The 21358-nt window shown below is 49.8% G+C and overlaps 2 protein-coding genes across 6 annotated transcripts in view; both read right to left on the minus strand.

The window, feature by feature from the left end:
- LLGL2 (LLGL scribble cell polarity complex component 2) overlaps positions 1 to 9833 on the minus strand; it is a 33117-nt gene extending 23284 nt beyond the window's left edge. For both annotated transcript variants that reach the window (XM_082294160.1, XM_082294159.1), the window contains exons 1-2: positions 9722 to 9833; positions 2484 to 2591 (exon numbers count right to left, since the gene is read on the minus strand). In XM_082294160.1, coding sequence (XP_082150286.1) covers positions 2484 to 2558 — 75 coding nt within the window. In that variant the 5' untranslated portion in view covers positions 2559 to 2591; positions 9722 to 9833. The remainder of the gene's footprint in view (positions 1 to 2483; positions 2592 to 9721) is intronic.
- Positions 9834 to 11419: 1586 nt separating this feature from the next.
- On the minus strand, positions 11420 to 20859 carry TSEN54 (tRNA splicing endonuclease subunit 54). 4 transcript variants are annotated; one of them, XM_082294284.1, is made up of 12 exons: positions 20825 to 20859; positions 20262 to 20414; positions 19158 to 19221; positions 18934 to 19017; positions 17584 to 17682; positions 17235 to 17287; positions 16799 to 16897; positions 15071 to 15699; positions 14551 to 14611; positions 13733 to 13849; positions 13106 to 13150; positions 11420 to 12665 (listed from the first exon to the last, which is right to left on the minus strand). In XM_082294284.1, exons 1-12 carry the CDS (start codon positions 20851 to 20853, stop codon positions 12515 to 12517), a joined length of 1584 nt encoding a protein of 527 aa, XP_082150410.1. In that variant the 5' UTR covers positions 20854 to 20859; the 3' UTR covers positions 11420 to 12514. The 4 variants fall into 4 exon arrangements, with proteins under 4 accessions (XP_082150410.1, XP_082150409.1, XP_082150412.1 ...); XM_082294283.1 differs by having other exon boundaries at positions 15068 to 15699; XM_082294286.1 differs by lacking the exon at positions 13106 to 13150.
- Positions 20860 to 21358: the final 499 nt, after the last annotated feature.

Here is a 21358-nt window from a genome sequence, read left to right on the forward strand (position 1 = left end):
CTTCCAAAAGCAGGATAAACTCAAAGAAGGAGACTGCCAAGTCCACATACCTTTTCCTTCATTCTATCCACTGAGCTAAAAACAGATTCTTGCAACAGGTACACACAAGTATGGGAAGTTCTTACTCATACAGAGAAACAGATATGCAAAGCTAAGTGACTAGCAGAATTTAGGAAGGTGTTTTTTGAAACAAACACAAGTTCGAAGACAGTTTGAAGTGCTAGTCCAGTCATCAATCAGTACTTTAAAACCATCTGGACCACCTCTTATGCAAAACAGAAATGCAAGAGAGAGGCAGTAAAAAGATCACAGCCTATTTATACCTGACAGAGTAAACAAACAAAAATCCACCACCACCAATTAAACAGACTTTCTAAATCGAAGTCCATTCTAGGTCAGCGTGGTAAAATACATTCCACTACACTAAATCTGTGTGACATCATGCATTTATATTCAACTTCAGAGTAAAATGAGGGCAGGAATCCCCAGCACCTTTAAGGTACAGACCTTGCCTTTAGTCATGACCCGCATCACACACACTGAAGAGGTGCAAATCCACCATGCAATTTCTCTGATCAGCAACTTTACAGTCCCACAAAATATTTCCCAAGCAGGTTCTTAACCAGAAGTCTTTCAAAGACCTCAAATAACAAGTGTTTAAAACCTGCTTACCAGCACTAATGTGCTTGCTCTAATAGCACATTAGACCAGGACAGTCTTGGCACACAAAGCATTATGATTCTTGGCTCCTTGAAGCCACAACCTTCAACAGCTCAGAACTAAGGTCTGACTTTCCCAGATTTTCTCAGTCTACCTAGCTGTGAGTAGATGTTTGTTGGATCAAAGGGTACAAGCTTTCAAATGACCCATTATCTCTGGAAATACTGGAATGGGAGACACAAGACTTGGGAAAAAACCCCTGACTTTTATGCAAGAAAAAAATAGTGTAAAAGATTCTGGTATAATGTTCATTCCCTTCTGATTCTTATTAGCAAAGAACAAGTTACTGTGGCTTAAAGGTGCAAATGCATTTTACAAGGCCTTTAATTACCAAGCTGTTAATGAGAGTGAACCATTAGGAAGTGTCCAAAGTAGTTGTCTCCCTAAAAACAAGATGCAATATTTACCTTCAGGACTGAATCAAATGGAGTCACAAATCCTGATGTCAGCTTCTAATATATTTGGAAGTTTCCCTCTGCTGCAAAAGCCAGCTCTTTCAACCCTGTTTTGCATTATCCAAATTAGCATGTCTCTGGCAGGTGAAGCTTAGCCAAATTTTCTCATAAGAGAAAGGCATATTCAAGGAAGAGACATCCCTAAAATAGCAGAAGCTTTTCCAATGTATATATAATTTTAAATGCTTGTAAGCAACTCTGACCCATCCCTGGGACGTCTTTCCTGAAGCTGACATTGCATTTAGCTGGATGCAAACAACTCAAATATGGTCTGCATTTACTGATTTTTCTACTGCATCTGCACTAGGATTTCCTAGGCAGGCAGAAAACAGACCTGAAGCACTCCTGAGTTCCTTTCTCTCCCCAGTGGCAGGGAGGTATGCACGGAATTGGTGTCGCTCAGTACCAATTACATTAAATCATTTATCTCAAATATCCACAGTTCCACTTCAAGTATCCATCTACAGCACAATTCTAATGAATCAAGGAGGTTATTTCCTAGGCTGATTTCATTTATCCATTACGCTTTTCAGAAAAATTCCATTTAAACCTTGGAAACACAAAACCTACAAATGTATTTCTGCTCCCCAAAGAAGATATAAGTAGCCATTAGCCTAGCAATGATTTAATACTAGGCCTTTTCAAAGATAAAAGCACTATGCTCCTGGCCAGAGCTCAAAAGAAAAATGTCCAGAGTGTTGGATAGATAGCACAGCCATTGCTATTCCTTCTCCACAGAGGGAAGGAAAAAACCTAGAAACAGATTCAGACTAAGATAATAGTAAATTCATTATTAATGGCCATTGTGCTGCCTAGGTGCTAGCACAGCTTTTTAAATTCACATTTAAAAGCAGAGGCACACTTGTAAATCCAAAGTATAATCAGGGACAAATAACTGGTGTCAGCCGCATCACAAGCTGTGGCTTCTGTGTATCTTTAGAAAAATGTTTATTTTCCTAACAAGGACTACCTCTAACAGCAACAGTCCCAGCACACAGCAGGACAAGTGACAGACCACTCAGAGGATAGAAAAGCTGCTGTGAAGATCTCTTCTTTCAGCAAGTGCCACTCAAAAGCATCACAATATCCTTCCTCTTAAAAGGGAAAGACAGAATTGAGAACATACCCAGGAGCTTAAAGGAAACTACTGAGGCACATCGGGGGAGAAAAGGACAGAACTGAAAAAGAGAACAAACCACCTCTCCTAAATTTAACTTTTCCACCCACACTCAAGTAGTTTATCCCTCCTTTTGCAGGATGCAGTGGCTCAGGATAGATTTGCCTTGAAGTCTGAGGAAAGCCCCGTACCTTGTTAAACTGGAAAAGGTCACGTTTGAGCCTCTCTCGCACTGGATCGTGTCCGGGTCTTAAGAACCTTCTCATCTTCCTTGCTGTAGTATCTTGGCAACAAAAATCCTAACAAAAAGGAAAAGAAAAGCCATATAAACAAAAGCAGCCTGAGCAGAAAGCAGGCAGAAGTAGGTTATTTATTTTGGTTTAGCAGGTAACAAATGAGCCAGAGCAGACTGAGACAACATCACTATCGAGTGACTAAAACCTGATACCAGTCTAGCACAGCTCTCTGGTGCAGCACTTCACAGTTCCATTTTCACATTGATAAAGCAAACTAGTACAGATAGAACAAGACGATTTTTAAAAGTGTTTTGCACTTGGCCGTTTTGTGATCCTTTGTGTTGACCTCATCCAAAGAAAAGGCAAAACTGCATCATTTGCATAAACATCCAGATAAACCCAACCTAAAGGCCAACTCCCGGGCTCAGGCATTATTGACTAGCATCAGTTTTCACCCCAGGTAACCCTCCAGCTATTGAGCCAAAAAGAGAAAGAAAGAATCACATTTTCAGGTCTCTCCATGGGCACGGCAGAAAGGGCACTTTGCTGCCTGCAGGGCAGCTGCATTAATTATTAACTTGCTTTTGTAAAATATCAAACCAAACTCCCCGCTCGAGGTGGGGGTAGGGGAAGGGAATTTCGCACCTGCAATTCCCTGTGCAGCTGAAGCACAAAGCAGTGTCCCAGTGCCTGGTCTCTCACAGCGACAGGAGGATCCAAGCAGGACAAATCAGACCTGACTTGCAAGCCAGCAATCACACGGGGAATACCAGGCTCCAGCTTCATATTCTCTGCAGCTCAGGAGGCTGTCACATCTCCCCTCTGCGGAGGTGCTAAGTGACAAGTAAAACTCTGCCAACTCAAGAGCAAAGGCTTCAATTCACATCCTGACAACTTACCCTGGTGTAGTGCTCCTGCCTGCCCTGGCCATCTCTCACAGGCTGCAGTTTACAGACACTCCACTAAGTATTTTATTTTAATTTGTTGGGCAGGGAGCAATTTGCCAGCTGCTCTGTACACGACACACATGTGCAGCGGGGACCAGAACTTCTGAGGTGCAATGAAGGATCAGAATGGATATTCTACATGGTCAGAAGAAGTTCATATACACCTACAGCAAGCTGGGGAGCAGGGGGCTGATGTTGCATGAGAAAGAGAGGGACCAAAGGAACAGACAAGTGAACAGAGGGCCTTGGACCCTTCAAACAGTGGAGGTGAGTGACTATGGGGAGGAGCTTTCACACCTGTATAGATGGGAATAGCACAAGGAAACAAGGTGCCGCTTCTGTGCTCCTGCCAGCAACAATGGCCTTTGGATAATGACTTAAAACAGCCACTTCTGAGGAGCTCGAGTTGTTTTTCAAAGAGTTCCTAGCAAGGCCTTGCACCAGCTGTGAAGGTCCAAAAGAAGGAAATGGTGTGATAAACAGGATGCTCCACAGGCATATTTTGAGAACTCCCTTCAGAAACTCCCTGAGCTCGAACTTGCACCTCTTTGTTATACTACTGCCCTTTTACCTTTCCTGCTCACACTCGAACATGTCCAGCCACCTGTGCAGCACTGCCCGGAGCTCACCAAAGGACTGCAATGCAGCCCTGGTTCAGAGGACCAGAGGATCACATGTGGATCAATCACCTGAGTCACTTAGTCCCTAGAATCACTAGGATCTAGGTGACTGGAATATATCACCTACATGACATTTCAGTCACCTAGAATCACTGGCAGCACCAATCACCATGGAGAAAAACTGGCTCTGAGCTGCTACAGGTGTCTGTGAGCCATCAGCACATGCAGGGGTGAAGAATGTGCACAGAAACAAATGTATGAGGACCCCAGAAAAGAGAGGAAGAATAAAAGTGTAGCTTACTTGGAAAGTAAATCCTTCTACAGTGATTTAGCACCTCAACTGAAATTTCAAAAATAGTATCAGATCATAAGTCTTCTTTTATTAGACATCTCTGAGAGAGGGACATATTTTCACAAAGCTACATTCACTTTCAGTTAGCAAAAGTTACAGAGCAGTGACAAGGTGCTGTGCAATGAAAGGAGAGTGTATCACAGCCATGTATAACACACAACTTGCCCTTAGCCAGACAAGGAAAGGAAAGTGCCAAAAAGACTCACCCTTTCCCACTATCAATCAATATCCTGGACCTGTTAAACGAGGCAAACCCACAGAGAAACTACTAATTACCCTCCCCACTTTAGAACAAGAGACCTCAGCTGTGCCAGCAGAGACAAACTCAGTGTTAGGAGCAAAGAAGATGGGGCTTGATTTGAGAGAGACACAACTTTACATTTAATACCTTTGCTAGAATGTTTTATTCTGAAATATTAATTGCATCCAGAAGCGTGCTGTTTGAGCCTGCTTATGCAAGAGCTCCAACACTCACACTCCAGCCCACAACAACTTGTTCAACAGGCTAAGAAGTGTAGTAGTTCTGAACTCACTTGAAGAACCATCACCCTGAAGGGCTGAGAGGATGAGAGAAGGCAGCCTCTTATAGTCTGGTATCATATAGTCACCTCTCACAGACTGGTATCAGAATTTCCTTCTAACCAAAGAACCTTTGAGTGTCACAGTATGGGAAAGGATGAGAGGACGAACAGTTTTGAGCAAAGGCAAGGAAGTAACAGCATCCACTGCAGCACAGGTTGTCCAAGCAGAGTTATTATCACAAGTTTACAAGGCTCTTATCAAAGAGAAGAATTTTGGTTTTAGTACAATAGGCAAGTATCTCTTCCAATTCTAGAAATAGATTCCACAATCTGTATAATCTTATCTTCCAGATGCACATTTACATTTTAGCAGGCCAGTTTCTCTCCCACACACCTTTGGAGTCTTAAGTAAAACTCCAGCCCCATGTGCTCTGCAGTTGTCTGCCAGTCAGCATTTACAACCATCTGGTAACAGTTGTGGCTACCAGTAGCCAGAGAGGAATTCTCCAGTAGCCTCTGAAGCTATGCCAGGTCTGCATGTATCTAATGTTCTTATTTTCCAGGGAAACAATTCTTTAGGCTTTCAAAGACGAGTCTTTTACCAGAAACTATGTGCAACATTCTCTTCTTTTAAGATGTATTGAGAGCAGCTGTTTAGAGGCAACAATAGCCCAAGGCTGAGCCAAACCAAGTTTTGCTGGTACTCAGGACATGGACACCTGACAGCAGAGCTCAGAGTGCCCTGAACATCAAACTCCTGCTGCTTCCTTACCCTGAATGCTCAGCTAAACACAGCAACGTTCCCTTTTTCACCTCATTGGATTAGATCCAGACACAAAGCAAAATCTCCTCACTATTCATATAGAAAGGCAGTGAAAGCACTAGTGGCAAGACGATCCTGTTTCCAATCACAGACTAAGGAGCAGTTAAACATCAAAAACAGATTTCATTCTGTCTTCCTTACTCAGCTCCATTTATTTCAGATGCCGTGAGATGTGGTATGTGAACCCATATTCAACTGAAGGACAAATGCTCCTTCCCAGGAGCAGCATTAATTGTTCCTCACAGCTGAGTGTTACCAATCCCAGAGCTCCACGTTTTCCTTTGGCTTCCCTGCTTCTGCACACAGTAATGTATCTCGGTGCCAGTGTACAACTTGCTAAGACACTCTCCCATCATTTATCTCCATCAACTTGGCATAGCCTGGCAGGGAATTACCCTGTGCAGAAATTCGTTGCAATTTTTCCTTATGTCCTCCCATGAGAGTGGAGTTTCCAGCCAAAATGTTGTAAGTCCCAAAAACACAAGTTAATCCAGTCTTACAAGAAGAGGAAGCCCAGGTCAGAAGGTTTTACTACATAGACAGTATTAGGTGTGGATGCAGTCTCAAGTTAACCCCACGACAAAAACATACCCATAATGGGTTTATTTTGCTCACGTAGCAGAGTTGCAAGGTACCATCTGTGTGCTTCCTTGGCAACTTTTACTCAACTTGAACAGGTTTTCAGTGGGATGCAGTCCAAGAGCTTTCTGTTCAAAATGCCAGCAAGTATCTCAAGAACTCTTAAATCCTGTCTTGATTTAGGTCTCCTTCTCATTCCTTCCTCAGCACTCCTTCCTGCTTACAGGTCCTTGAAAGGAGAGCTTATACCTATGCATCTGATAACACTTTATGAACCCTGCTAAAATAAAAGAGGCCTTATCAACCAGCTTTGTTTGAACTCCAGGCAGCTGGTGCTGCTATAACAAACCGTCAGCACCATGGCCTTGTCTGAACCAGGTTCTCTCCTGCGCCCAGGAGTTTGCCTTGTTGCTGTTACCAACACAGTCAGCAGCAACAGAACAGAGGCTGGGTCATCTGCACAGCAAAAAGCTCTTCCTTAGCACCAGTGATCTCACACCAACAGAACTGAGCAAAGTATCACTTAAATACCAGACTTACCACATTTATCAATTACAGGTGCCATGACTCACTGGGAAAGGACAAGTTTAAGAACAATTTTAGCCTGAAATCAATGAAACGAGCCTGAGCTATTCTTTAACTGCTCCTCTCTACCACCCTGCTTGGCTGTGACAGACTGTCAAGGCAGATACTCACGGAGAAAGCCCAAGCCAAGCAGAACAGCTAAAGCACGGGAAGGAGCAGTTGCAGTACACAGAGACAAGTGTAAGACACCCCCTTCTTTTCCCAGGAGAAGGAAGATGCTCTAACATTAATCTCAGTTTAATGAGACCATGCAGAGATCTCCCTTATACAACTGCTGAGCCACTGCTATCCCCCAGCCCTTGCAGCTTCATAAACAGGAGAGTGTTCAGGTGCACCTTGCATACAGTAGTCAGAGAGGAAAACCAAGAGATCCTCTAGAAAGAAGTTATTTTAGTGAACTGGAGAGACAGACAGTGAAATGAACAACTGAACATACTGTGGCAACACCATGTGCAGGTGGCTGCCCTCCCAAAACACAAACAATATTAAATAAAAGATCAGATATCGATTGTCCAAGAACTCTGAAAATAACTGAGAACCAATCACACAACTCAGGCAAGTTCACGTACTTCCACAGCCTTGTGCTTGGAGTTACCAGGATCCGCCCACCTGCAATGAATTTGGGAATTGTGCAAACCTTGTGTGTCATTATGACTCCTATTGTGTTCTCCTTGTCATGGGGGCATGACAACACAAAGTTTCAAAATGCTACAGCAGAACAAAGTCTTTGCACTGAACAACATTATTGCCCATGATGCAAAACCCTTTGTAGGCTTTGCTAAGAAGCATGAATTGAACAGAAGAGTGGCTTGTAACTTTGGAGCAGCATTTTACACACAGTGGGTCAATGGAGCAAACCACAAAAGCTTTTGCTTCATAAAGCAACACAAAGAGATCCGGCTATGAGAAACTTTTATATGAGAACTGGACTTTCCATACAATTTCTGCATAGAAACCAAACCAGTTCCTCCTTTGGTATTTTAAAGAAAGATGATGGTACTAGCAGTATCACATACTTTTATTGCCATGTATTAACTGCAAGACATATGTTTAAAACCTCCCTTGCTCTTTGACATTTCTCAAGCCTCTGTGTCAGCCAAGCAGAGACACACCTGTTCTATAAGCAATTCCCAGAAATAATTATGTTACCATACCAGAAGGCCACTGGTTGATAAAGGGCTCTCAACTGGTTTAACTCCTCCAATACTTTTCTTTGGTCAGCTGTTATAGCACCTGCAATTTGTTGAAAACCAAATAAAAGACATTCCTCAGCACCATGCTATGAAGATGTTTGAGAACTCTTCTCGCTTTCCAATACCATGAACTATATGGAGCTCCTCAACAGGCTACAGGCAGCACTGAGCAGGATTAGGGACTGCTCCCTACTGGCACAGATCATCCTCATCTCCTCCATGGGCCAGTCTATCCCTACAAGGAACGTGCCAGGATGCACGGAGGAGCCTTGGGATGTACCAGCACTTTGCATTCCACTTGCCAGAAGCAGCAGCTTCCCGAATCAAAGGTAAGATCACCAGGCAGCTGCTCTGGGCACTCAGCTTCAGCTGGGACTTGGTAAAGCCAGATATTCCAGTTGACTGAAGTGCTCTCAGATGACTACAAAGAGCAGCATTCCCCATCGAGTAAGACATGACAACGGACAACATTTACTTCCACCATCTCAGTGCAGCTATCCCCCTGTCCTGCCACTATCCCCACACCAGCACAAGGCTTTGTGCCATTGGCTGCAGAAATACAGACCCAGGAGTCTGATTCAACTGCTCTACACCATCAACAACACTAAACACAAACACGCAAAGCTTTCTCCAACGCCATGGTTAAGCCTCAGCTCCAGGAGGGGAGATACCAGCAACAGCCTGTTCCCATGGCACAACGAAGGGCAACCTGAGACAAAGGCTGAACAACTTGTCTCATCGTTTTATTACACCTGTTTCCTGCCTGCTGGAAGTAACGTGCTTCTTCACTCAGCAAGTTCTCACAACTTTTGGAGGGAAAAAAAAAACAGTGACAAGATGCATTTAATACGGGCATAGGAAAAAAAAAGAGAGAGAGAAAATGCTAACAGAATATCCCGAGGGAGTCAGTCACTGCAGCTCTTGTTCTTGTCTTCTCCAAGACTCGCTGCTTGGAATCAGCGGCAGCACTGGAGACCTGCGGGGCCGGGCTGCGGGCAGGGGCATCTCCCACCGCAGGACGAGACGGGAGCGGTTCCCGCAGCCCCCGCGCCCCGGGAGCGACCCCGGCCCGGACCCGCTCGAGGGCCGGGCAGGAAGTCCCGGAGCGGCTGCCGCCACCTCCCCGGGGAATCCCGGGATGCGGAGCTGCCGCGCGGTAAGCAGGGGGGCTGCGCGCTCCGGCCGGGACAGACACAGCGCAGCGAGCCCGGGAAAGGACACAACAGCAAACAAAACCCCATCAGCCCTCAGCGCCGCGGCTGCGAGTTCCACGGGGAGCCACTGCCGCGTCCCCAGGTGCGCCGGGGCTTCAGGTGTGGGTAGCCCCGACACGGCCGGGCCGGGCAGCGCGGAGGGCCCGGGCACCCGCGAACTAAACCCCCGCGGGGGCGGAGGCACCGGCGAGCACCTGCCGGCCCCGCCGCGCAGCCCAGCACGGGCGGGCATGGCGGGGACCGCCCCGGCGAGCTCTGCCGGGGCCGCGCCGGCCGGACCCCTCGCCGGGACCCCTCGCCGAGACCCCTCCCCGGAGCCCCTCCCGCCTCCCCGCGCGGCCGCAGCGAGCGGCGCTCACCTGTGGGGGCTGGGGCCGGGCCGCCCCGGCCGCGCTCCGCTCCGCGCCCGCTCCCCCTCAGCTGCGCGGCGGCGGCGGCGGCCTCGCTCCGCGGACACCTCCGGGCGGGGCGCGGCGGGGCGGGGCCGGGGCAGGACCGCCCCCGGGGCGGGGCCCTCTATGCAAACACACGCGTGGGCGGGGCGTCGCATGCAAATAAAGCCGCTCCGAGGCCCCGCCTCCCTTTTTAATCCGGCGCGCTCATGAATAATTCAGCAGCGCGCTCGCTGCAGCCAGTCAGGGAAGGGCTCCGCGCCGCTCGCGGAGCGCGGGCACCCGGCACCGGGACAGGCGAAGGGGCGGCGGGGAAAGGCGGCCGGGAAAGCCGCCTCCGGGGCCGGGCTTCGGGGCCCTTCCTCCCGGCTGCAGCTCCACGGGGGAACTCCCAACTTTCACGGCTTTGCCTGTGAAAATAGACAGACTACAGAGTCGAAGCCTTCGCTGGAGAGACGGACACAAGTGTGGCTGCACAGCCCGGCAGCAGCCAGCCCGTGTCCTGCTGCAGGGGACAGCAGCTGGACAAGGAAGCTGTACTTATGTAGGGGGCAATGGCAGGCAAAGGTTTTCCCACTCTGCATCCATGCAAAAGCTTGAAATTATCTCTGACAAGGGTCCAGTAACAGTATTTCACCCGCGTTTTCAAAAATGATGTTTTTCAGTTAAACACTCGGTTCTCTCATCTTCTTGCAATGCTCAGCCAATCTACATCACAGGCCAAAATGGAGCAGTGGTATCAGTCTGGATCATGCTCCTATTCTGGAGTGGGTAAAGGCACCATCAGATGTTACGGTGCTTAGCAAGGCAGCCACAGTTTCTCAATCCTCCCTGCAGTGGTTATTACATTGTAATTGTCTTGTGCTGAATCAGGGAGTCTCTGCCCCAGCGAAACTCACTGGGTGGCTCTCGCAGAGTTCATCGATACAATTCCACCTTGGTGTAAGGAGACCAGACTGATTGAAATCAACAGGAGTGAGTTTGACCTAATTCCAGGACAAACATGAGCCCTGTGGGTCAGGCTGGAGCTCTCCCGGCTGAGCTTGTTCTTAGAAACTCTCTTCCCACTGCCTTTAATCTGTTGAACAGTCTGGGAGAATGCTGAGGGCAGATGGGGCTGCCAACCCTGGCTTTAAGGAGAACTATCAGAGCCAAAGCACTGCTGGAAGGAGGAAGAGGAAGGCGAGGGAGCGTGGGAGGAGTTGCCAGACCCTCACCTCGGCAGAGCCCTGGCGACTTCCAGCATCTGATAAGCGGGGTGTGTGTGTGAAGGAGAAGCAGGTGCTGGCGGCAGAGCCACGGCACCCTGGGCTACGATACCTCTGACCATGCAGGAGGAAGATGAATGAGGAAGAAGTGCCGTGTGCCGACAGGAACTGCACGCGGATGTCGGGACACCTCCAGGCTCTGAGTCACGCTGCCCTCGCCGGGAACAGGGCAGCGGCTGCATCCAAGCATAGAAGGCGTGGGAGCAGGGTTACCAGGGTTACACAGCCACAGGGCTGTATGACCTTGAGCAGGCATTCACCAGCTGCTGCTGCTAGGGTCCCAGTAGCGTCCACAGTCTCCCTCTGCATAACTTAACATTTCTAGGGGAATTAAGAACCACACCAAGGAGCTTGCATCGTTGGAAAAGGGTTTTTTTTATTGCTTAGCCTTCTCCATATCTCCAAAAGGAATTAAAAAAATACCAAATAAAACACATCTAAACCAGTTGCTATTACAGTTCTGAAAACTTTGATACCAAACACAGCCATGCTTAGCTCACTTCCACCCACTGAACAGACCTTCTGGCACCTGGCACTTTTGGCATAGAGGCTAAAGCAAATTTGGTACCTGGATATCCTGGTGGAGAGCAATGGTATCCTCAGTTCAGAGCACAACAGACTCAGGACTGGAAGGTTCATTAGGAATTTGTAGCTTGTTTCTTTACTCAGGGATCTCTCACTTGCAAGAGAAATAACAAGGATCCACAGCCAGGAAAGAGGATGTTGGGCTGAAAAAGAGGTGCTGCAGTTCATCCCTGGTGAGACTATCAGATGCAGCATGCTGATAGTGGTGGTCAAGTTTTAGCATGGCTTAACACTGTGTGGCCAAAATGCATCTCAGCACAGCTGCTGCAGGAGGCCTTCTGCAATGCTCTGGGGCTTTCTGACCTCTGGCTGATGAAATTGTGTTCAAGGCACAGTTTCCTGCTCTCAAGTGTCTGGAAACTTTCCTCCAGGTGACTGAGTTTATGGCCATGCCTTTTACAGACCAGAATCTGATCTGATGGTTGTTGGCACAGCTGAATGACAGAGGCTCAGGACACCAGCACTGATCAGCTTATTCTGTCCCTGACTGACCTCAGTGACACTCCAACCATTCCATTGGTGTAGCACAGTGGTTCTTTACATGTGACAAAACAATCACCAGCAAAGTGTTTTCTACTACACCACAGTCAGCAAAAGATGACACAGGAAAGGCAGGTTGGTGGTCCATGAGGTGAGAAAGCTGGAGAGCCAGTGGCTTCAAGAACAAAGCAGTGTGTACTCCAGCCCAGAAATGCCCAGCTGAATGCTAAGCTGAACACACTTGTTTGCTGTATTATGCCTGAGCCATCTGGGTGGGTGAAGTCTGTAACAGCCAATAAAGTGGCCAACTTCCCAAGGTTCCAGTTATCACAGGCTCTGTTTTGTGTAATATTTCATTAATCAGGAAAACAAGTCTGAGTAAAGCTCTTCCCTTCATCCCATACCGTTTCTGCAAGTGACAGCAACTTCAGTGATTAACATCAATGGGCAGCTTGAACTCCTTCAGTGAATAGAAGGTGATTTCTCCATGATCCACCAGAGCAAACACCAGAGGGACGTCCCCACTCAGATATGTCACCTGTTTCAAAGCCCGAAGGGATGGGATCTGCTCATCAAAGCTACAAAGAAAAAAAAAATCTTGTTTGTTCTCCAAGCAGGAGGAACACAGAGGCAAAGCTGTCCTGGCCAGCCATCACAACAGCTCCCTTAGGCCTGACGAGCTGGTAGTGATCCTCCCCACCCATTTCAGTCCAAGCAGGAGGCTGCCAGCCCTGAGAGTGAGTACCCAGCATGCTGGGAACTGGGAGCTGTTGAATCCTTTGCCAAAAACAAGGATAACTGCACACTGCTCCATGCTGTGCCCATTAGATGCGGCTCACAGGGATATTGGCAAATGGCCAATCCACTGCAATCTTAATACCTTTGTGCTGGGAAGATCTTTAGGTTGCTGGGATCAACATCTGACCTGCTTTTCCCTCCTTTTGATTCTGCAGTGTCTTTTTGTTCATCAATGAAAATATTAATGCAACAAGGATCATCCTACTGGCTCATGACATACCTTGATAAAACTGCATTACCACCTTCCTTGCTCTGTCTACTACAGCTGCAGAGAGCAGAGGGACAGTTTTAGTAAAGCAAAATGAGAAAAGGCAGAAACTGAACTTTGTACCTAGCTATGGAGTTTAAGTATCAGGTTCTGGATCCTATAAGATAGGGGACACCTACCCTCTGTTCCTAGTGATCTTAAAGTTACACTTGACAAGGATCAAAATACTGAACCCATGGCTCAGAGCCTGTAGCAAGCTCTGGGGACGTTCATCTCTGCAGAAATCACAGTGATCGGCACTGACTTGAGGATTCAGCTCCCTCAGCACTGGGTTCTACCTGAATTTCACAAGCATTGCATAAAAGCTGTGGCTTCTTTCTCCTGACTCCCATAATATTCAGACATGAGCAGCAACCAGATGACCAAATAGTGTGGGTTGAATGCAAGGGCGGGGGAGAAGGAGAGGAATTGTCAGCCACAGCCTCCAACAAAGGAGGAGGAACTGAAAGGGAAAAAAAAAAATCCTGGGCAGGACCACCCTCAAGGGAGACACTCTGATGATCTGTAAAGTTCACAAAATGCTGGGTCATTTACAGATCATTAGGACTTCGTTTCCACAACAACAACTGCAATGGGTACCTCCGAACACACATCCTGACATGGGGCTTCCCAGGGTTTGTCTTCTTAAACTTGGACACGGCATCTGCTTGATACACGTTGAAGTCTATCTTCATGGCCTCTGGGTCCTCCTGCAGCCTGCAGGGGAACACACCCACACAGTATAGGATCGAAACACTGCAGGGTATGGATACAGCAGAGAAAAGAGGGAGCAAAAACTCCTGAGGCCTGATTAATTTGGGTCCCTTGATAGGCTTCACTCCTCAAAGGACTGACCTTGCAACTGTTTTATTTACTTTCCAGAGCTTTCCCGTAGTCAGACCAGAGCAAGATCCTGGCTCACATCTACCCCACAGCCTTGCAAGAAGCAGCACTAACAAAGACAGGAGAAAAGCACTGCAGGGACTGCACACAAGCACCACAGACTCTGAGGCAGGAGCAGAACCAAAAGTCCCAAAGCCAAGGTTTTATAACCACTGTAGCAGGGATGGCAGCACATTCCAGGGACGAGGCATAGGTGAAACCCAATCAAACCTCTGGAGGAGATACCTGGCTGGGGTGCAGAGAGGAAAGGGCAGGGTAAGAGAGCAACTCTGCTGTTTTAACTGGCCTGGAAAGCCCTGGCTCTGCTGCTGCAGGAGGCGGTACTGCATGGAAATGCACCCCCTCACTAGAAATGCAAGGGGGTCATGGGGCAGAGCACTGTATTCTCTCGGCACCCTGGATGTGAGGCAGCTCCCAAACTGCTGCTGGGAGCACCTCACAGACCTCACAAGCAGGGACAGTCACAAGACACTCCCGCTCCCCAACAGCTCCAAGCTGACTGGCTGGATACTAACCGGGAGGCTCCATCCAGGATGTGGGAGGGCTGCAGCACACTGATCTGCTGGAGGAGCGCAGCTGGAGGGAGAAGGAACGGGAAAGGATCAGACCAGCAATTTCCCTCCCAGGGCACTCCAAGCACTCTACACCACCCACAAGCCTTCCTCCTCCGACAATGGTTGGCAGCTCCACAGTCACCACTGGCTACTTCAAAGACCTCAACTTCCTTGTCTCCTCCCAGCACACAGCCCAGACATTCTGCAGTTGCTTTGCATCTTGCTGGCCCTGACTCCACATGTCTAACAGCCCAGCAGGAAGGACTGCAATACAGCAGGACATGGGGAATGGATTAGAAGACCTCCCAAGGCCCTGTTTATCCTGGCACTTGAGTGGGCTATAGAAAGATTCTCCTGCTCAAAGTACTGTCCCCAAAACTGATGTTCAGTTTCTCCATGTGATCCCGTTTGCTGCTGCATACCAGGCACTCTTTCACAGGGCTGGGAGGGAGAGAACGGTCCCAGTTCCCAGAGCCACTACCTGGCGAGGTCACTTCTTCTGGCCGCAGCAGTGGTGTGACAGCTTGGTCCCACAGGTGTGACGGTCGTTTCCAAACCCTCTGCTGTCTCCTCTGCTCCAAGAGGGCTTTGTACTCCTGCCAGTTGGAGCAGCGTCTCACCTCCTGGTCGGCGTTGACACTGCTCTTGTACCTGCTCTCCCTCTCCCATTGCTTCCTCTCCTTCCGTGACAGCTTCTCCTGCTTCTGGTTGATCCGTGTGCACCAGGAAGCTGCATCCACCTCCCTGCCCGGCACGTTCTCTGGCAGAAGCCTGTTGTCAGGGGAGGGCAGATGTGTGCATGGCTGGTCTGGGGCCACGTTGGGAAAGGTGATGGTGGTAAAATCCCAGCGGGGTGCATGGGTACCAGTGCTGCTCTCCTTGTGGTCTCCAACCTGCCTGCTGGAGAAGCTCAGAGAGTGCTTTTGTCCTGTATCAAGGGGAACTGGCATTGACTCCCCCTCTGCACTGCCAGCATCTGACTCCTTTGGCTGCACTGACAAAGGCTTTTCATCCATGGGAATGGAGTCTCCACAGTTATCTCCATCTTTGCTGGAGGTCCCTTCAGCTTCTGGAAGGTCCTCAGATACTTTACATTTCTTCTCATGCGACCTAAAGACAAAGGAACAGTAAAAAATTCAGGGAGAGCATGTGGTAGAACTTTATTTAAATTCTGCCTGCTCCCTGCTAACAGGAAGAATGCAGTCTGCCAAGCCTGAAGGAAGGACAGCAAAGGTGGCAGGAACCCTCAGACAGGTCTGCAAATCCTTGACAACAACCTCCTGGTTTGTGAGACAAATGAGAAAAGAAAAAAAGCAAGCCAAAATTAAGCAGTGAATGCCAAATGCAGAATAAACTTCTGAGAAGTCCTGCACAAGGTTTGACTTCAATGCCCAAGAGAATCCCAGCCTTGATTTGTATAGACAATGTTCCCAACCTGCCATGCCAGGTCCACACCCCAGACACTGACCCAAACACCTCCATGCAAACATGATGGACTTCAGCCAAAGCAGCGCAGGCCAGGCAGAAACCTGGCTGCCAGCACCTCTTACTGGTGTGAGATTCAGACCCTGATTCCAGAGAAGACAGGGCAGTTCTTAGACCAGCAGTTTAATCTCACAGTTCCTACAATTCCACAATTCCTCGGGCACTGATTTACTGTTAACAGGGACTCCCCAGCCTCATCCTCCCGTTTCTGAAAGGCTGACGCCACCTCCTGGGAACTGTCAGAATTATGAGCAAAATTACTCATTGTCAGTTTGTGGTGATGTTTTGGACATGTGCAAGCCCCAGGACGCAACTCTGCTCTCTGCTGTTGAGTCTTGGTAGATAAGTTGGACTGAGGAGGTGGGTAAGTGAGAGATGTGCACTGTGGTAGCTGTGCTCCTGCTAAAAAAGAGTAGGAGAAGGCACCTGACGTGTTTCTTCTGCACTGACCTCTTTACCCTTCTCTTGTGGCATCTCAGCACCACAGCTGGAGGATTGAGGGCAATTTGCCCCTCTTAACGCTGGCATGAAGCACACACACGACAAAAGGGAACACTGCAAAGCGTTCAGGAAAAGCGCTGCACTGCTTGGGGACAGCCAAGAGCAACTGTGCCAGACAAGGTCACCCCCAGCAGGAGGGCCTGGGGACACTGCAGCAAAGCAGCTGCTCCTGAGCCAGCGTGGCCTGAAGAGGGTGGGAGAAGACTTTGGGCCACATCCTTACCGGGGGCTGGAACTCCTCCTCCTCTTGCAATGGTGTTTCCCAGAGCTCTTGCAGTGACTTTCCAGGTTCAGCTGCCTCTCGTAGGGAGACGGGACAGTGCTGGAAGGAGAGACCAACACAGAGGCTGAGAGCAGGGCGAGGTAGTGGAACTGCCTTCTGCTCAGCCCCCAGGATACAGCAACCAAGGGTACAGAAAATGCCCAGGTGGGACCAGTATGGCCCTCAGTTCATGCCCCATTTCATGTTCCCAATCACCTCCTTAGGAGGGAGGAGCAAGGAAGGGTAGAGTGCCACTTTTAGCCTTTAATCCTCCCAAGAGGTAGAATGCAGGGCCAAAGTCCTCTTCTCTGCCACTCCCTGGGGCCAGGCAGTGGGTACAGAGAGTCTCAGGATCTTCAGGAAGGATAAAGCAGCACGGGAAGGAAAAGTTGGTTACCTGGGGTTGAATCTCAGTACAATATAACCCAGTTGCTTCAAGTGGCTGAACACCTTAGAGGAAAGGAAAGCAATAAGGTTAAATGACAGCCCTAAACACAAACTATTTACTTCAGTTCCATTATGACTGAATGAACACAGTGGGGCAGTGGCAGAAGAGAAAATGCCAGGGTTAGGACCCAAAGCAAAGGTGGGGAAACAGGAATTGAACATCTGGAAGATGGGAACAACTGAGGATGACTTCCCTCCCAGATCATCCTACCCTGCTTCCAGCCACTGGAAGAGCTTGTGTGGCAGAGGCTGGGCTTTCTGCCTTCATCCTCCTGCAACAGCTGGAGGTCCCAACACACCTGGTAATGTGAGAGGCTCATTGCCTCCTGGCACAGCAGGGTCTCGTAGGCTTCCTGGACTGACAGGGGCAGATCCCTGTAAAAGAGCTGGACAGAGCCCTGCAGGGCAGAAGATTGGTGTGAGAGTCACAGGAACAAATCTATGCAAGCTCACACCAGTCCTTTCCTACTGGTCCTGACAGCTGGTCCCAGCACCCTCCTTGACATGATATTAATCTCTCCCCATGTGCCACCTGGATTACTTTCAGTCCCTCTCCCATACCCAGTTCCCCCATACCCTGGTTTCATCAGCCAGGTAAGAAGTTCCCACCCACAGTTCTCAATTCCTGCTCCAGCTCCTGCATCTGTTTGGAGGATGCAGCTGGGAACAAAATGCTCAACTGATAAAATAATCACTGCTTTGAGAGATAATTTAACTTTGATGATCTGAGTGATTCAGAACACAGCACAACAACAAAAGCACTTACAACTAGCATAACTGAGAACTGGAGCAGAAGAATCAACAGCAGCTTCAGGAGGCATCAATTGGTGCCTCCTCAGAAGCATTTACTTTCTTTACAGACCCAGAGATCCCATAGGTAACTTCTCCAGGGAATAACAAATTACCTCCAGGAGACTGTTTTAAGCTACACCTCTTTTTCCTCCTTTTTGTTTTTTTTTAGATGGTGTTTACTCATAAAGAAAACAAAACCCTAGGAACCGCACCTTTCCCATAAGATAGGCTGAAGGCATCTCACTGGGCTTTTCTGCTTTTGGGGGGATTTTGTACTCAGCATCTGACTAAACTATTTTATTGCCATCAATTTGTTTACAAACTATTTGTCAGAATGCCAGGGGTAAAAAAGCCCCACCTTTGCTGTCAGGATTTAAAGGATGGCATCAGACACTCACAATCTGTTTGTTTTGCTAAGGGATAAAAGTTCCCTTTACATCAATGCACCGATTGTACTGATAACAGGCTTTGGTGGAGAGACAAAAAAAGACCCTCTCAACCGCAAAGAAATCCAGCTGAGCCCTAAGCAGCATTTCTGCAAGCAGAGAAGCACTGAACACAACATGGTCTCACTACTCTGTCTACCACACTTAAATTTCATTCTGCCATATGTACTGGGAAGAAATCCCAAGCAGCAACCCCAAAGATCTCTGCTTAAGATGAATGAACCAGCCACAGATCCAACTAAGACACGCTGTCAGTGACACAGAGTACAAGGTAAGAACCCACACCTGGTGACAAACAGCTCCATCAGCAATACACTAAAAGAGACAATCCCTTGAGAACCAGAACTGTTTATCAGTTGCTACAGCTCCTCCAATCGTTCAGTGGGGACCCAGTGCCTCGGCCCTACTTACACACTCCAGCAGGTACAGAGCTTCCTCGGGCAGCAGACACTGTTTGCCTCGTTCCGAGAACCCCATGGTGTGCCAGAACTTCCCCTGGAACAGGAGCACAAATCCCTGATGGGCTCTGGCTGTTCCCTGCTGACAGCCAGGCTCCCTCCCATTGCAAGAAGTAAATTAAAGAATCTGTGAGGCAGCAGGAGATGATGGCACTGAGCACACTCTGTAGCACTCACCGCAGGGGACTTCAGCTCCACGATGCCCTGTTCTGGCTTCCACTCAGCTTTCACCAGATTCCCCCTGAGAAGGTTAAAGATTAGTTTTTTACCACTTGTGATTTCTACAATCAACTCCTAGTGTAGCAACACAGCAAGCTCAGGAAGGTGTCAAAAGGCAGGAAATTTCCAGGTGGCATTTTTACAAGGCATTAGAAGGACATCATCCCCTGGATCTAGCAGCACCAGTGTGTCATCACCAACCAGTTAAAAGTGTCTTTGGTCAGCACCACAGAGGCATGGCCCCAGGCTACAGCAGCCTGCTGGAGATGCATGGCCTGAGCCAGGCTATGTGGATATTGAGGAACTAACACAGGTCATCCAGAGAAGCTGTGGCTGCCATATTCCTGGAAGTGTTCATGGCCAGGCTGGATGGGGGTCTGAGCAATCTGGTCTAGTGGAAGGTGTCCTTACCCACAGCAGGGATTCCAATGGGGTGATGATCTCTAAGGTCCCTTCTGACCCAAACCATTCTGTGACTCTGTATCATACTCAGCTGCTGCCAAAGACATCACCGTACCCCACCCACAGGGACTCACAGGGAAAAATTAATAGCTGCAGGCCAAGCAGAGAAAGTATGTGTTGAGAGGCAGGTGTGAGTGTCTCCCAAGTGATAAGCTCCAAAGTCTGGCAGCATTGTTGAAACCACAAAAACTGATAAACCAGGGACACTGGCCCCTGGTCAAATCTGCACAAGGCCACACAGGAGCATCAACAAGACACTCTGTAACATGGATTATGCCCAAGAAGGCAGTGGCTGCAAAGGCTACAGGATTATACACACCCCTGTGAAAACCAAGAGCCCTGTGAGGGACTTTCTGAACCCACAGGTGTGCCAGCATGTCCCTGTGCTTCTGCAGGGACAGCCAGGCTGTGTCGCACTGCTGCTGCTGCTCCAACCCGGGCACTGACCGCATGTGAACTGCGGGGGTCTTACTGTGCTGACCAACACCTCCTGCTACCAACAGCTCGATCCTGCCGTAACCCCCGAGCTGTGCTCTGCCCGCCGGCATCCCCCCTTCCAGGGAAAAGCCATTCCCAGCGCCGCTCCCGGGACAGACTTACGGCCGCTCCGGGCGCTCCTCGGACAGCAGCCGCCACTGCTCCTCGCAGCAGCGCCGCAGCCTCTCGGCCTGCCGGGCCGAGCCGTCGGGGACGAAATCCTTCTGCCCGCGGGGCCTCCGCGGGGCCTGCCGACCCTCCGGCTGCTCCGCCGTGCTGCGGGGCGACAGCGGGGCGCTGAGGGACGGGAGAGCGGCCGACAGCCCCAGTACCGGGGCTCCGGGCCGCGGGCAGAGCCGGGGCACCCCGGACTGCAGTGCCCACTCGGCCCCCTGGAACGCGGCTCCCCCGGTGCCTCCCCGGTCCTCCCGTACTCCGGTGGCCACACCGGATCCCCGTACCGGTGCTTCCCTTCGTTCCGCGGGTCGCCCCAGTATCTCCCCGGCCCCCTCATCGGAGGTTCCCCACGGTGCCTCCTTTTCCCCGGTACCGCGGTTCCCCTCAGTGCCTCCCCGGTCCCCCACAGCGCAGGCTCCCTCGGTGCCTCCGCTTGCCCGCGGTACCTCCTCAGCCCCCTCACCGCGGGTCCCCCCGGTGCCCCCCCGGTCTCTCCCTGCCCGCCCCACCTGAGGCGGCGGGACCCGCCGGGCTCCATGGGCACGTGCCGGACGAGCGGCCTTCCGCCGCCGGGCAAGAGCGCCGCCAAGAGGGGAGGGCGCCTCCAACGCGCCCCCTGGCGGCTCGGAGGACTAGGAGCGGCGGGCACCGGGCACCGGGAAGGGAACCAGGGACGGGACCGGGAAGGGAACCCGGGACGGGACCGGGAAGGGAACCCGGGACGGGACACTCAGGGCCGGGCACTGGGGAGGGGTGCACCGGGTTTTGCCCCGGGATCTGCCCCAGACCCGCCGTGGTGAGCTGCCCCCGCTTAACCCCCGCCTCTCCCGCGCCCCCTCCGCAGCCGGGATAAGGAGAAGGGAGGGTGAAACGAATGGTGGGTTGGAATAAAGGGCAGGAAGCTCAGGCAGTGATAAATGATACGGGTAAAACAGACTGGATTTAAGTTAAAAAAAAAATTTTAAAGTTTATTTATTGCTAATTAATATTAGTTCCAGGCTTGGATATCTGCTCTGTCCGGGGCTTCTGGGGAGCAATGCAGC

This window comes from Coloeus monedula (assembly GCF_965178545.1).
Source record: "Coloeus monedula genome assembly, chromosome: 19".
Taxonomy (NCBI): domain Eukaryota; kingdom Metazoa; phylum Chordata; class Aves; order Passeriformes; family Corvidae; genus Coloeus; species Coloeus monedula.